The sequence below is a fragment of the Stegostoma tigrinum genome, chromosome 25 (assembly GCF_030684315.1).
Source record: "Stegostoma tigrinum isolate sSteTig4 chromosome 25, sSteTig4.hap1, whole genome shotgun sequence".
NCBI lineage: Eukaryota > Metazoa > Chordata > Chondrichthyes > Orectolobiformes > Stegostomatidae > Stegostoma > Stegostoma tigrinum.
Genome location: NC_081378.1, coordinates 20,959,690 through 20,976,190, shown reverse-complemented (window position 1 = coordinate 20,976,190; position 16,501 = coordinate 20,959,690). Strand labels below are relative to the sequence as shown.

The following is a 16,501-nucleotide window of genomic DNA, read 5'->3' as shown; positions in this document are numbered from 1 at the left end:
GCCAAGCATTAGGGGCATTACCACTGTACTTTATGCTCAGTTTGTCTGATTTAATCATTTTAACCATAAGAACCATCTGTTGAATCTATGCTGTACCCATTTCATGGTCAATATAATAGTCCTGCAGTGCACTGACCAGAACTGACTGCAGCATTTTTATTGTGTTGGAAAATCTTAAAATCACGCAATAGTGTTCAGAAGGAGGCCTTTTGGCTCTTTAATCTGTGCTAATGCTGAGAAAACTCTCAATTTGGTCCTCTGCTCGGCCTCTTCACCACACTTTCACTTGAACTATTTGTTCAATATCTTTGGAAAGTTGTGAGTAACTATACTTTGATGACCCTGTTAAACTTTGTGTTGTAGATAAAGTAAAGAACTGCACTAAAACGTTGTTTCTCTGGTCCTTTTGTTAATTAATATAAATGTGCCTCTTCTTTTTTGCTGATGAATTTGAATACCTCAACTCAATCTGATCTTCACTTACTCTGACCTGAGAAGAACAATCCCAGCTTCTCTATAACCATTACATAACTGAAGTCCTGCATCCCTGGTAAGTTTGTAGCACAGGGGAATCAATAGCATTGGATTCTCACGGTTTCCTTGAAAGAGTATGGGGGACACTCCTGTTCCTTCTGGTCAGTAGCTTTAAACATTACTCAATTCTCAATCATTTTCTGAGTCATCTGTGTCCAGGATCATCACTGATCTGAGCTTCAGCTGCAGTATTTATGTTTGTGCGGACCCATGACCCACAGTGAGCAGGTTCTAATTACATTACATAACTGTGGATCAATGACTCTATTTAAACTTGGTTCCTTGTTACTTTGGGATGGGTGGCCATCCGGTGCCCAATTTCAGTGAGATTCAATACTGGGGAGAGTGTTGAGATGGTGTGTATACACCAATCTGAATGTGAAATGAAATACTGCCACCGTGTCAAATCTCTGTCCCCATGTAGACCATTGGAAACTAGTGATGCCAAAAGTTGAACATGCTACCAATAATTCAAACACAGGCAGCCCTATGAGGTGGCCTTATCACGCAGTGAAAGCAAAAGACATGCATCCTGTGTGTTTATGAAACATGATTTAGCAAAGTGCCCTCGATCTTTCATCGAGAAGTTATTCCAAGTTACATGGGAAATTGTTTTACTCCATCACCAAGGAAGTTGGAACATATTTCTGTTCAGCAGAAAACATTGTGCAGTAAATAAAAAATTGTTGACCTGAGACCACTGGTGCTGGTAACACAGTGGAATTTTTTGGATATTATCTGCTCCACTGTCACACTGACACGTTCCAGGAATATGAACTGTTATTTATACTTATACTGTAAATACTGCTTTATTCACACAACAGCAGCTGCCAACTTCAAATAAAAATCTGTTTTTTTTTCAAATTTTCTCATGTTTCTGCTCCACAATCACACAGAACTGTTGTAGGAAAAGGAACTGTTATGTTATACTCTGAATAGCTTGAAGCTGTTTGAGAAATTCCTTTGAGCCAAGTGTCCAGTGATGAATGCTAGGGTCTGATTGGGAAATCCAATCTCATGATGAGAATACTTACCTTCTCCATCATTTGGGAAGGTAGTAGTGTTCTCAGGACCATTTCTGTGAAGAATACTTGTGGGCTATTTTTGTGGAGAGGGCTCAGTTGATACATCGGAGTTCCCTAGAAGGAATCCATTTAGTAAGTCCCAATTTTCTCAAGAGTTGTAACCATCAAGACTGAAGGGAAATTGTTCAAGTCTCCAAGTTCGTCAATGGACCGCTCAATGAGAGTTCAAATAAGTGTTTAGCTGTCATGGCGATGCCTCTGTGGCTCTACTTGTGTTGCAGTCAAATGCGTGAGAAGCCATCTTGCTTGAAAGGAAAGCCCTTTTCTCGAAATAATTCAAGCTCTTATGGAGTGGAAAGGTACTAAAGCTTGACTCATAGAGAATGCAAGATTCACGGCAACCAGTAGGGCACAATCCAAATGCACTCTCAGGGTCCCCACTGTATTATGTTTTCCTACATAATCACTATATGGCTCAATGGCAGCATGTATAGAGTGTACAATGCTCTGTACAATGTGCAGCTAGGGATTTGCTGAGGATGCAGCGAAGGAAGCATTTTGTTCTTTCTGAACTTTAGCAGCCACTCATAGAGCAGGAGAATAAAATGCTACATGGTTCGGGAGGGGTGTGTGGGAGGAATCAGAGAGTCCACAAGTGTTTGGTTTTGTGAAAATCTCCAAATTGATACAGATGAAAATGAATTGCAACATCACAAGGAAATGGATATTGGTTTGTTTGATCATTTTGTCGACTTTTAAAATGCAGGAAATCTGAGTTATGGAAAGACTTTATGCAACATCTTGAGGTTTATTAATGGTAATATATCTTATTGGGAATGGAAATGTTCATTCACCACAAATTGTTATGATTCTCTGGGTTAGCATTTTGGAAATCAAGCCTCATTGTTCCCAAAGTCATTACAGAAGTTAAAGAAATATTCATTCTTACAAAGAAATAAGATTCTCACTACAGATAAGAAATTATGAAATGTCAGCACACAGCTCTTCTAGTTAAAACACTAACCCCTTGTAAGCTCCCTTTCTGATCACCAAGCCAGACAGATACAACAAAAAACATGGGTGTTGTGGACAGAGGGAAAGGCTGGGAAGGTAGTTCTGGTGAACTATCCACATGGTTTACTGAGATGATTAAGTGGTTGATCTTGTTCACCATCATTACTGAATTCAAAAAGACAAACCCCAGCAGATTTGTTTGAAAAGTGTTGTACAGTTGGGAGGGAGTTGCTCTGGGAATCCTCAATATTGACTCCAGCCTTCATGAAGTCTCATAGCTTCAGGTTAAACATGGGCAAGGAAACTACCTGCTGACACCATGTACCATCCACCCTCAGCTGATGAATTGGTTCTCGTCCATGTTAAACAACACTAGGAGGAAGGACTGAGGATGTCAAGCCTTTAGATAATGAAAAACCTATCAAATTTAAATCTGATAGTATTGACAACATCAAACCAATCCGACATAAGAAATATTGTTATATCATCATTATATATAAAGAAGGCGACAGTTAAACAGAGCCTCCAGCGCTAACCACCATTCACCCAGGTTAAGAATCTTCAGCTCTCTCTCTCTCTCTCGCAAGAAATTGGCTCCAATAGTCATCTCTGTATTAAAAAAAGCATCATCTATCCTAAAAAGGCACCATAGCATTTCCAGCTAAAAGTCCTCACAGAAGCAATTACAGGGAAATGCATCCCTGACAGCTGAATCAGCGGAAAGAAGAAGTTTGTGGCGTAACAGAGAAGGCAGAGCATTCCAGAAGACATGTTCCATGCAAACTTGGAGAGATTAAGTTTTAATTTATTGTTTTCTTACTAATTGGGTTTATATGAATGGGACTTGTGTTTATTTGAACAACATTTCAATCGTATTTAATTCAGTGAGGGAATAGTTTGTACTTATTCGGAAATTGTTCGGTTTGTTACTGTGTCGTTTAATTTGTTCATTGTTAGGGTTAAATAAATAAATGGTTACGTATTACCTATAAAGTAGAGATCAGGGATTTCCTTTTCTTTAATCAATCTTTTGACAGATTACGAGGGGAAAGGCAAGTTTCGGGCATAATTATTAGAATGGAGCCTCGACTCCTGTCATAACAGATTGGAACTTCTGTTTTGGGTTAATTATGAGAGGAGATCGATCTTCCCCTCTGTAACATCAGTGTCCTGGTTAATGCCAGGCCTGGAGAGATGATGGTGCATATTCTACTCATTATTAAAATTGCATTTTGACAATTGAAAGCTCATTGGTTAGTACATTAGATAAGCAACATGCATCACAACCTTGATGTAAAATTGTTAATCTTTTAAATTTTAACAAATAATGCCTGTTGTATTTCTACCAGATGATGGCAGAAGTAGCAGAGCCTCATTGCAACTTTGTTCCAAACATAGACAAAAAGGCTGAATTCCAGGAATGAGGAGACAGTAACTGCCCATGACCACAAGGCAGCACCTTAATAGAACCATGGAGCCCTAGCTAAATTGGAGCCAATGGGAATGTTCTCCACTGGTTGGAGCCATCCCTGACACAAAGAGAAATGGTTGTGTTCAGTGAAGGCCAAGAAGCACAATGCCATGCTGCTTGTTTGGCACTTTCCCCATGAGCAGAACACCCTGATAAAAGTGTGTCCCTCTACAAGATGTCTTTCAGGCACTTGCCACGGCTCCATGGATAAACACTTTCTTAATCTGTGACCTGTATGAACATCATGGTTGTGGCATGGTGGCTCAGTGGTTAGTATTGCTGCCTCACAGCACCAGGGACCCAGGTTCAATTCCGTTCTTGAGTGACTCCCTGTGTGGAGTTTGCACATTCTCCCCGTGTCTGCGTGGGTTTCCTCTGGGAGCTCCAGATTCCTCCCACAGTCCAAAGATCTGCATGCTTGGTGGATTGACCATGCTAAACTTCCCATCGTGTTCAGGGGTGTGTAGGTTACGTGGATTATAGGGGATGGGTCTGGGTCAGAAGCCCTGAGGGGCGGTATGGACCTATTGGGCTGAATGACCTGTATCCACACTGTAAGGATTCTATGATCTCTGAAGACCTGCCAGTGCATTAGAGCTTCACCACAAACTGCAGTGCCCCCTCCAAGGCATACTCCATCCTGACTTGGGACTAATGTTGTTCCTTCACTGTCACTGCACCTAAATCCTAGAACACCCTCCCTATCACAACAGGGTGTACCTATGGCAGTCACAGTGCACAGATTCAAGAAGGAATTTCACCACCATCACCTTCCCAAAGAGGAATAGAATTGGACCTTGCAGTAATGCTCACATTGCAGAATTGGATGATAAAAACATCCATATTCCTGTTGTGCAATCTCCTCCTCAGGATAGCATTGAAAGCGCACATGGGTAGAGCGCATCACTGGGACAGAAAGGCTGCTAAAAACAAGACTCACAGTAACAAACACAACTCATGATGCAATTTTTATTCACGGCCGAGAAACGAGGGCAGTACAGTCATCATTGGCTGTGACTACAACTACAAGCAAATTGAAGCACGAGATCGACCCCCAGACATGATCCATGGAGCAGCAATAGATTCTTTCAGGGTGAGCAGGGACATGGCAGTTTGTAGGAGCAAAGGAAAGATATTTGTAAATTGCAAGCCGCATCATTCCAAAAAAGTGAATTCACTGCAAGAAAGATAGAAGAGTTCAGTAAATTGGACAACTATTTGTTTGATTGGTTTATTCTCTGTGTTTGCAGACATCAAGGACTTTGTCTATTTCCCCATTGCTTTATTCAGGATATTGGTTGTAATCTTAAATTTACTGGATCAGGCACAATGAAAAAAAACATATGATGTTTCTCTATTGAAGGATCAATTGGATGGATAATGTTTCCACTGTTCTCTGAAGGGATGAATGTTTGGCTTAAATATTGTAAGGGTGATCTTGTATCTGGCTGATGTTCTGATTTCATACAGACACAGTTTGTACTGATGGTAACGAGGTCAGCCAATGGGCCCTCATAGAATAAGAGTTCACTGACTGGGGCTGTTTTTTTTAATTCAATCAGGGAGCCCTGGCACACAGGTAAGAACAGGAGTGTCAGCCATCCTGTTCACTCAGAGCTGGCCCTGAGGGAGCTGGATCAGTGTCAAGAACTATACACCTGTAAAGAATGTGTGACTTGATTATGGGATTTGACCTGTGTGCAGTTATTTCACAGTGAACAAGATGTGTGAGGACTGTTTGTCAATAAGCCATGGAGTCATGCTTTGTAAATGTCATACAGTTCATTAAACCACAGAAACACAGCAAGGAAATAGCTTCAAAGGACAGCCTGAACAGACTGGCTTGAGGTCAAGGTTCATTAAAACTGAAAGCTAAACCTTTTTGCTGAGAAAACAAGCATTTATGTCAGTGAGTGGAAGATGAACTACTGTGTTTGATGGCATAGTTTTGATGTTTGCCGATGGTCAAACTGATCAATCACTGAAGACAGGACATCGCCAAGGTTTGATCACATGGGCTGGTTACAAGAACACCGCGTATATAAGGAGATGTGCCCCAGGGTGACAGCGACCTAGCTCAGGAATAGGGGGTTGTCTGATCACCAGCTGGGGCAGGCTGAGGCCCAGCAGCTGATCACATGCTACAGCCTGATGTTGGACAGTCCATGTTATCTGGGTCACTTGTGATTGTAAGTACAAGGTCAAGCTGTGAAATCATCCTACTTTTGCTGCAATTTGTAGAGTACCTTGCTTCAACAAAGGGCAATTGGGTGTATCCTGTAGTTGATCACCAAAGTAAAGCAGACATACCAGGATAGGTAAGAACGAAAGATGACAAGCAGTATAGTTTGTAAATAACCTGTGAGACTTCCTGAGTTTACTCTGGACTGAATTCCGTGTCTGTTTTGCATGTGGACAGCACAGATTCTCCACAGGGATAAACAGTCTCCGTCCCTATGGAACAGGCATCAGACAACTGGAATAGTCAGTGGGATTTCAGTTTAGAACAATCTATTTGGATTATGTAGTTCTAAATAAAGGAGACAAATTCTGTAGAAAGGGGCAGGGATGTTTGGTGCATTTGGAAAATGAGGGCTGGATCTCAGATGGTTGATCCTGTCCTGAGCTGCAGCCTGTGTGGTGTCATGATCAGCTCAGTGAGTGTGCACCAGTTCAATGATCATGTCATTGTGGGTCCCACAGAGACGGACAATTGAGCAGAAGCAGAAAACTTTTTTAAAAATTGCTCATTTCTTGACATCTCAGGACCCATCACTTTTAACTTTTACCCGCAAGGTGGCTGCCAAAGGAGCTGGAGGTAAAGCCCTGTCGATATCTATTCCAATCAATTATTTACCGGGAAACATTTCCTGAGGGGCACCCTTCCTATCACAAAGAAATACATGGACTTACTTTTGAAAGTGTGCACACAGTCTTCCTGTGCGTTGTAATCATTGGGTTCACCTTTAGCCCAAAGCAAAAAATCTCCTGTCGATCCATCACTCCAGAGGAAAGTCCCCTCCTGGTGAAGTACAATCGGATCATTTAAAAATATGTAATTTTCTCACCCGAAATAATGTGCTGCAATAACTCAGGCAACATTACCTTATGGACGTCATTCGAACCGATCCAAGTTGGAGGATAACCGTTTTGGGATTGATGTATCATTTCTGCAAGAAGGATATACTGATCCACCCAGTGCACGGAAGCAAGATGGCCCCCTGGAGCCAAGTCTCGGCAATGCATCTTGAGATTAAATTATAAAGGCAATTTGTCACTTGTCACATGTTTACATGAAATATTCGAACAAGACAATTGACTAGGTTCAATGTAGAAACTCTTATTTTGCAGAATATAGCCAATAAAACGACAAACTCTTGTTGCATGTTTGCAAGGACCTGTTATGGGCTGACTCCAAGTTTCAGCGTACAGTGCCGCACTGAGGCTCATTATTTCACAGCAGTCTCATTGCGGCTTCAAACCATCGATTGAAATGTCACGAGCTTCTGTGCGACAGCTGACATTGAACTGTGACTGTATTCAAACGTTACAGAGTGTTTCCTGTTCTCTCCAAGGTTTGTCTGTACACAGCTTTCAATACAGATGTGGATAGTTACTGTGTCCATGTGACTGTGCAGCGAAAACATCGACGGCAACAAATTTCTCATAGTGAGAGCCCGCAGCAAACAGATAGCTTGTTCATCACAGATAGTCTTCGGAGAACATCATGCGACTTGATAGGAACTGAAGAATTTCACAACTTGTCGCTATAGGGATTGAGGAGTTACACAATGAATGGGTCCAGTTCAAATGTACAAACAATGGGTGATGGAGATGGGCGGAATCTTGTCAGGGTCTGAACAACGTGGGGTATGGTGAGAGATGTGGCAGAATGATGTGAGTCCTATCTCAACATCAGGAACAAATCTCTGCAAATTTGAACAACTTCCTTGGCAACGAGGTGAGGTTGTCACTAGGTGGTGGTAAGTTGCCTGTTAAGACGGAATAATCTTTGTGAACTGCACATCTTGCCTCACTTATATGCACCTTTCCTCCTACTACCTGCCAGGAGCGAACGAGATGCTGAAAATTCAGAGAATGGAGAGCAACTACCAGACAACTTCAACTCACTGCTGGCTCCACTAAGACCTTCACGATGGACACCCGGCTCAAATATCTCCTGGCATACTCCATGGGCACCCTGCCACATGCTCCCCATGTGCACAGATACTGGCATCTGACATGTGCCAGCCTCTAAAATCCTTCATGGTACATCTCCAATCCACATGCATTGTGTTTCTGCCTTTCACCTCTGCACCTTGGCAGCACATTAGTAAATTTCACTGCGATGCTGCACCAAAGACATTGTGTGCTCAGGGACACACACCAGCTGCTGGACTGCACCAGGCTGCATCTTCAGTCTGTTGGCTCTCAGTCTGAGTGATCATCCTCTAAGGGCAACTCAGATGGAAACATGGAAACAGAGACAAGAGGCAGGAATAGGCCATTCACAGTAAGGCAAGGGCAGCCTCCAGCACCAGGCCAGGAGCTTGGACATGGCCAATTAGCTGCATGGGGCAGTAAGAGTCAGGAAGCTCAGAAGTGGGATATTGGGCATGCCATCAGCCGCCCTGATTCTCTCTGATTTACTGTGAGCTGTTGCGTTCTGTGATGAGAGAACATCAGGAATTAAGGGAGATGGAAGTGAGTGGCACAGCTGCTACTTTTGGTGCAAGTACGTAGGTTCCCTGAGCGAGTGAGTTTGTAGCACCTGGGGATTGCAGGGCCAATGGTGTCGGGGATGGGGTAGGTAACAGTGATTGCGGGAAAATATTACGTGACTGAGAGTGAGAGTATGAGCCTTGGTGGGACCTGGGTACAGGGTGGAGAATGAGTGTGAGGTATTGGAGAGAAGACAGTGGCACTTACCTTGGCAGTGTGTAGAAGACCATTGTCCTCTGTCGGAGACATTGCTGGGCATTCCTGCAGATGACAGGGAGTTCCTGACCTTATTGCCAACATTGGAGTATGCTGAGAAGGTCTGGTATCATAGCTTCCACTGCCAGTGCTGGGGGTAGTTGACTTACCAACGCTACACCATCCCACCACCAGGATCTCCAGGTCCCTGTCTGCAAAGGGGTGGTGCCAAATTTCCCTTTTCTGCCCCAGGACAACAGATCTCACTCAGCTTTAATGAGAGAAACCCTCTGTGAAACTCATTGAAACAGACTCTTAGTCAACAAACGTAAGATTCAGCTTGAGAAGGGAGAGTGCAGATTGAAACGAATGTGCAAATTAGAAGGAAATTTATCCCTGAGAATAACGTCTTTGCATTGGAATCCATGATTAATTATTGTGTTTAATTTGTACTCGTACCCTGCATTGTGGAGAATGTAACCTTCAGCTACACACAGTTTTAAAAATGCTGCAATTGACAAGTTCAAAATGTTAACATTCAATTCTGTCCAATAACAGGAGAAGGGCATGTTGCTAGTCTATCAATCAGTCACTCAGAATCATGTGAGGGTCACTGAAGTAGTTTGAAGGCTAATGAGAAAAGATGCGGAACATGGGAGACAGACAGTAATGGAAGTGGAGTGTGCTCAATCCCAAAGTAAGACGAGCATGGTGATCTTAGGTATCACTGATAGCTGTGGTTGTGCTGAAACCAAGTGCTGGAGTGCAGGTTTGGTGTATCAGTGAGCTTTCACCACAGAAAGGACAGGGATATCAACCAGAACGGGTGCATTCAATGACTGAGACTAAGGAGGAAAATAAGGTCACACCCCCTCCCCATTGATGCAATGCACAATGATTTATGAGAGTTCAAAACTGAGCCCTAAGATATCTCTTGCGGTGAATTGTATATTTTTTTAATTATCCAGGGAAAAGTAACTACAGGCATTTTTTAAAAAATCTGCACTGGAGTATTTACTATGATAAAATTAGACTCAATTGTGGACAGGAAATGCAATGCATGTATGCAGATTTACTATTTCAGATCATGATTATAGATCATAGAACATAGAACAGTACAGCACAGAACAGGCCCTTCAGTCCACGATGTTGTGCCAACCATTGATCCTCATGTATGCACCCTCAAATTTCCGTGACCATATGCATGTCCAGCAGTCTCTTAAATATCCCCAATGACCTTGCTTCCACAACTGCTGCTGGCAACGCATTCCAAGCTCTCACAACTCCGTGTAAAGAACCCGCCTCTGACATCCCCTCTATATTTTCCTCCAACCAGCTTAAAACTATGACCCCTCGTGTTAGCCATTTCTGCCCTGGGAAATAGTCCCTGGCTATCAACTCTATCTATGCCTCTCATTATCTTGTATACCTCAATTAGGTCCCCTCTCCTCCTCCTTTTCTCCAATGAAAAAAGTCCGAGCTCAGTCAACCTCTCTTCATAAGATAAGCCCTCCAGTCCAGGCAGCATTCTGGTAAACCTCCACTGAACCCTCTCCAAAGCATCCACCTCTTTCCTATAATAGGGTGACCAGAACTGGACGCAGTATTCCAAGTGCGGTCTAACCAAAGTTTTATAGAGCTGCAACAAGATCTCACGACTCTTAAACTCAATCCCCCTGCTAATGAAAGCCAAAACACCATATGCTTTCTTAACAACCCTGTCCACTTGGGTGGCCATTTTAAGGGATCTATGTATCTGCACACCAAGATCCCTCTGTTCCTCCACACTGTCAAGAATCCTATCCTTAATCCTGTACTCAGCTTTCAAATTCGACCTTTCAAAATGCATCACCTCGCATTTATCCGGGCTGAACTCCATCTGCCACCTCTCAGCCCATCTCTGCATCCTGTCAATGTCCCGCTGCAGCCTACAACAGCCATCTATACTGTCAATGACACCTCCAACCTTCGTGTCGTCTGCAAACGTGCCGACCCATCCTTCAATTCCCTCGTCCAAGTCATTAATAAAAATTACAAACAGTAGAGGCCCAAGGACAGAGCCATGTGGAACATCACTCACCACTGACTTCCAGGCAGAATATTTTCCTTCTACTACCACTCGCTGTCTTCTGTTGGCCAGCCAATTCTGTATCCAGACAGCTAAGTTCCCCTGTATCCCATTCCTCCTGACCTTCTGAATGAGCCTACCATGGGGAACCTTATCAAATGCCTTGCTTATATCCAACATCTTAGCAACATTTCCAAAAATAATGCACAAGGTGAAATATCATGGAAATCCTAACCACTAAGGCTTTTCCTAAATCATCCCCACTTATATTCTCGAGTTCCAAGTGGAGGTACAGCAGTTGAATGCAAATCCAAACATAGAACAGAACAGTATAGCACAGCAAACAGTCCTTCAGCCCGCCATTCCTGTGATGAAAGTAATACCTGCATTTGGACAGTTTCACTCAATTCCTTGACAGTTTACGTGTCTGTCTAAATAGCTTGAACATGTATCTTCAACCATTACTTTCCCTGACATTGTGATCCAGCTGTCATTTGGCTTCTGTTTAAAAAAAACCTGCCTCATAGATGTCCTTTAAACTTTTCCCCATCACCTTCAACCTCTGCCACCTAGCGTTTGACATTTTCACTCAGAGAAAGATTCCGACTAACCATCATATCCATGCCTCTCTTGTATGTGTCTGAGGTTGCCTCTGAGCTCCCGATGTTCTCGTGAAAACAATCCAAGTTTGTCTAGTCTCTCCTTATAGCTGATACACTCCACTGCAGCAACATCCTGATAAACTTCTTTTACAGTCTTTCCAGAGCCTCGCCAAGCTTCCTGTGGTATGGCAACCAGAACCAGCCGCACTATGTCAAAAATGGCCAAATTAATGTTTGTCATCGAGTCATAAGGCACGGGAACAGACGCTTCAGTCCAACTTGTCCATGGTGATCAGACATCCCAATCAGACCCAGTCCCATTTGTCAGCATATTCCTCTGGACCCTCCCAATTCATATATCCATCCAGATGCCTTTAAGAAGTTGTAATTGTACCCACATCCACCGCTTCCTATGGCAGCTCATTCCACACACGCACCATCCTCTTCTGTGAAAAGAAAATTACCCCTCAGGTCCTTTTTTCATCTTTCACCTCTCGCCTTAAACCTTTGCAAGCTAGTTTTGGACACCCCACCCTGAGGATAAAGAGCTTGGCTATTCACCCTATCCATGCCCCTCGTGATTTGATAAACCACTATGCAGTCATGCCTCAGCCGATGATGTTCCAAGAATGAAAGCGCCAGTCTATTAAACCTTTGCTGTAACTCAAACCCTCCAGTCATCCTAGTAAATCCTTCCTGCACCCAGTTAAGTTTACCAATGCCCTTCCCACAGAATTGTGACCGGAAACGTGTTGCCATGTTCAGTGAACCCTGGACATGCACCCCAAGATTCTTCTGTATGTCAATATTTATAATGGACATGCCATGTACTGTATACTTACCTCTTACATTTGGCCTCCAAAAATGCATCACCTCACTTGTCCAGATTACACACCTTACGTCATTTCTCTGCCCATATTTCCAACTGATCTTTATTGTGCTGTACTCTTGGACAGCCTTTCTCACTATCCACAATGCCAACAAGTTTTGTGTCATCTGCAAGTTTCCCAATCAGATCACCAACATGTTCATCCCAAATAATACATGGAATTTGTCTATATAACAACACAACAGAGGGCTCAGTACTAATCCTTGCAAAACGCCCCTCCACCACTACACCTTACCTTCTGCGGCCAAGCCAATTCTATATCCAACTTACCAGCACATTGTGAATTCCAAGTGATTTAATATTCTGGAACCCAACCTCCCGTGAAGGGATTTTGTCAAATGCTTCAGAAATATCCAAGGAGACAATGTCCACTGCTCCACCCTGATCAATCGTCTCGGTCAATTGCTCAATAAACACAATCACCATTGAGAGACATGACCTCTCCTGCACAAACCCATGTTGATTGTTTCTAATAAGTCCAGTCTGTTCCGAGTGTGAGTAAAAACCAAAGATGGTGAATGTATTATGTGTAGGATATGTGAAAACTAGAGGCCAACTGGAAATTAGAATATTAATTGAGAACGCAGATATGATGGAACAAGTGAACGAGACCTGAGGAAGCCACTTGATATAAATTCCCAGTTAACAAGCCAAACCAAGTACGAGGAATGTGTTGACGGATTTTGAAAAGACCTGAATGCACAACTGATTGGCTGTTGATTTTTAATCATATCTGGGCTTTTAAAATTTGATTCATATTAAATATTTTTTAGTTATTGCAAAATGATTTTGTTAAGGGATCCCATATGTCTAGCAGATTCAATGTTACAACTCATTTCCGCCACTATTTAATTTAGAATATTATGGGCTTCACCCCCAGGTGGCGTCACACATGGCTTCAGAAATGTCCGGCTATGGACAGGAAGCTTCTTTCATTCTGTGTTCAGTCATTTCAGAAACACTGAGCAACAGATCCTAATAACTTACAAGAGAGATTCCAAACACTTACCTCAGCCTCAATCCAAGTCTTTTTCTCAGAAACAAACTTGTAGCAATAACCAAAATAAGCAATGCCACCAGAACAATCCCCATTGCCCAGTGGATTATGTTTCTCATCGCTCCAATCCAAATGTGTTGAATTCTGCATAGGCAGATGATAAACTGCAGATTAAAACAAGCTACAATAATCACATCATTCACAGTTTATTTCCGTTTCAAAAGGCTATAAACAGATGGAGTTTGCCTCAATGTGGGACTTTTCACCTGACTGCAATAACCTTTTTCACTCACTCTATGTTTCCTTACGTGGAAATATAGAGAATGTACAGCTCAGAGATATGCTGTTTTGCCCAAATAATCAATGACAATGTTTACTTCCCACAGGAGTGTCCGCTTTTTCTGGTCAGTTCCTCCATTTATTACCATCAGATCACTTCATTCCCTTCTACTGGCCTACTTTCCCCTCAAAGGGTCTCTATAATCTGCCTCCAGCACACGATATAAGGGCAACTCGCACAGTCTCAGTACTCTGGAGGAGGTCATTTCTCATGAATTCCTCAATGGACTTGTGAATGATGAGCTTATATTTTAGAAATTCACCTAAAATGTGATCAAGTTCACTCCAAATTTTCACCCTTCTTTTGATTTCATAGTTAATTTCAGGCTCTCCCTGACTCAATATTTCTATTTCTGAGCCTGTGCTGTCAATGGCTGAACTGGAGAAATGCCCCAGCTCCCACACATGCCTTCATTACACTTATTGCCATGTCATATTATGTAAGGCGGCTGTTCCATGCAGTTTCTCAGTCTGTGCTGTTCTGATGATGTCACTGATGATACCAGATTTTTGATATCTCTCCTGTTTCTTCCCATGAATGAGAGCGCACTCCACCGTGATTGGCAATCCTTTCAACTGTCCCATTTCACACACTTCCTGAGTTTCTTCTGTTCCTTCCAAGTATCATGTCAGACTTCCCCGTTACCTCATCTTCCACCTCTCAGACCTCCACACTGTTCACATTATTATCTTGTATTTCTACTACCACATTCATTCCCATCACCGTTCCAAATTTGAAGGGTTTGCAAGACCGTGGTCTGTTCTTCAAACACTTGACACTTTGCCACAAAGAGATATTTATGAGCCCTCATTCTCTATATCCTCAGACAGTGCTCTCCCTACAATATAGGAGTCGGGGGAAGTCCTGAACCATAAAACTGAGTGCCGACAATTTCACTTAGACTATAAGGGAATGGGAGATTGTCTTAAAAATCGGAGTGAATTGGGAATGATGGGGAGAATAGGATGGACTGGGTGAATATTAATGAGCACGGGGAGTGAGCAGGATACCGAGATTAGATTGATTTGGATATTAAATGACACAGGGAGTAGTACAGGAGTAGCTAACTGGGTGGGATACATTTCAGGAGTAAATGTGAGAATGGGATAAGATTAAGTGGGTCAGTATGAGTGAGAATAGAAAGCGATTAATCAGTGAGAGGCGATTAAAGCATTTAAGCAGTGAGCAGGAGAGAGGTTTGTACTTAGTGGGAAATTATTTCCAGGAGAACGAGCAGGAGGCCGTGATGAGCGTTGGAATGTGGATTCAGACTAAGAGACACAGCTGGTCTGGGCATTTCCATCTGCCCTGGGCACAGACAGGCAGGAGGGAGAGGGGCAGTAAGTCAGATGGGATGGTGCAGGAAGCTGTGCCCATATGAGGAGGTGGCAGAGAGTGAATGGGGAATGTCCAGAATATCAAACGTGTCAATGGTTAGGTCATCGCTCATTTGAGGAGATTTTTCGGGTGCCACCTCTGTCCGTTTCCTCTAATTCACACAACAGGAGATCCATTATTCGCTCAGCTCACAGCACGAACCTGTTCCTCATGCACTATGTTAGGTTGACCCTACCTGCAATGTCACTGACGATCAATGTACTCAGCACCAGTCCCAGCAGCAGCATCATGTCCGCAGTGAAGTTCCTTTCCCCTCACCTGAAACACAACAGAAACAATTCACCGTCAGTGTCAATTTTTCACAGTTAAGGTGGGCCTCTCCTGCTCCTATAATTACCCCAATCGCTCCGTTTGCTTGTCTGTCTGTCTCCCTGTTATCTGATGTGATGAGGTGTTAAGTCTTACTGTAAATATATATACAGCAGACGACGAGGAAGGAAGGAACAGATCCAATAGTTTTGAGAATTAATGTCGTCCAAATTCCTGCTGACCAATCAGAGACTGACCACTCAGCGCAGAAAGGATTGGAAACCATGAGAATGTTCCTGAAGTAACACATTAAATCGTACAACGTGGCATTGGAAGGGCTCAGTGAGAGATGAAACTGTACTCACGGTCCCTGACACGTGTAATCAGGCTGGGAGTGAATGTATTTCTCAGATCAGAGGTTAATGAGTGATATCAATGAGAATATTTACAATGTTCATTCCATTATATTACATTAAATACATCAAAATAAATGAATGAAATTCTCAGATATGTGAAGCATTTTCCCATTTGATCTGCTTGAAAAGATTGATTTACCAGATCTGCACTGCAGCTGTCCCCCATGCCTCTCCCCGTTGGAAGGTTTCCTTCATGCAATGGCAGCAGTGAGATTGAGCCTGTTCACAAAGAACAGGGTCTATTCAGAATCACTGGTAGCTTTCAAAAAGCAACACGATTGCTGCTTGTTCAGGAGTGAGAATGAGGGGCAGGGAGATAATGAAACTTGTGAATGTGGGATCTTGTTCATCTCCCTGTCTCAATGGAACTTTCTAGTAGAGCACTTCCCTTACTGTTTGATCTGTACAGACATCCCCACAAGACCCGCACCGACTCCCACAGCTACCTAGAATACACCTCCTCCCACCCACCCTCCTGCAAAAATTCCATCCCCTATTCCCAATTCCTCCGCCTCCGCCGCATCTGCTCCCATGATAAGACATTCCACTCCCGCACATCTCAGATGTCCAAGTTCTTTAAG

General features: G+C 43.0%; 1 protein-coding gene across 1 annotated transcript; it reads right to left on the bottom strand.

Annotated features, from left to right (window-relative positions):
• Nucleotides 1-4,999: 4,999 nt before the first annotated feature.
• On the bottom strand, nucleotides 5,000-15,689 carry LOC125463283 (C-type lectin Cal-like). The gene is made up of 6 exons (XM_059654788.1): nucleotides 15,593-15,689; nucleotides 15,431-15,513; nucleotides 13,530-13,681; nucleotides 7,150-7,290; nucleotides 6,958-7,066; nucleotides 5,000-5,221 (listed from the first exon to the last, which is right to left on the bottom strand). Exons 2-6 carry the CDS (start codon nucleotides 15,483-15,485, stop codon nucleotides 5,133-5,135), a joined length of 546 nt encoding a protein of 181 aa, XP_059510771.1. The 5' UTR covers nucleotides 15,486-15,513; nucleotides 15,593-15,689; the 3' UTR covers nucleotides 5,000-5,132.
• Nucleotides 15,690-16,501: the final 812 nt, after the last annotated feature.

Excerpts from the sequence above, each read along its gene's own strand:
- LOC125463283 (XM_059654788.1), bottom strand. The coding sequence starts at position 15,485 with ATGATGCTGCTGCTGGGACTGGTGCTGAGTACATTGATCGTCAGTGAC. Across the intron at positions 13,682-15,430 it reads GATCGTCAGTGACATTGCAG|TTTATCATCTGCCTATGCAG; the intron begins GTAGGGTCAACC and ends TTTAATCTGCAG. Across the intron at positions 7,291-13,529 it reads AGACTTGGATTGAGGCTGAG|ATGCATTGCCGAGACTTGGC; the intron begins GTAAGTGTTTGG and ends TTTAATCTCAAG.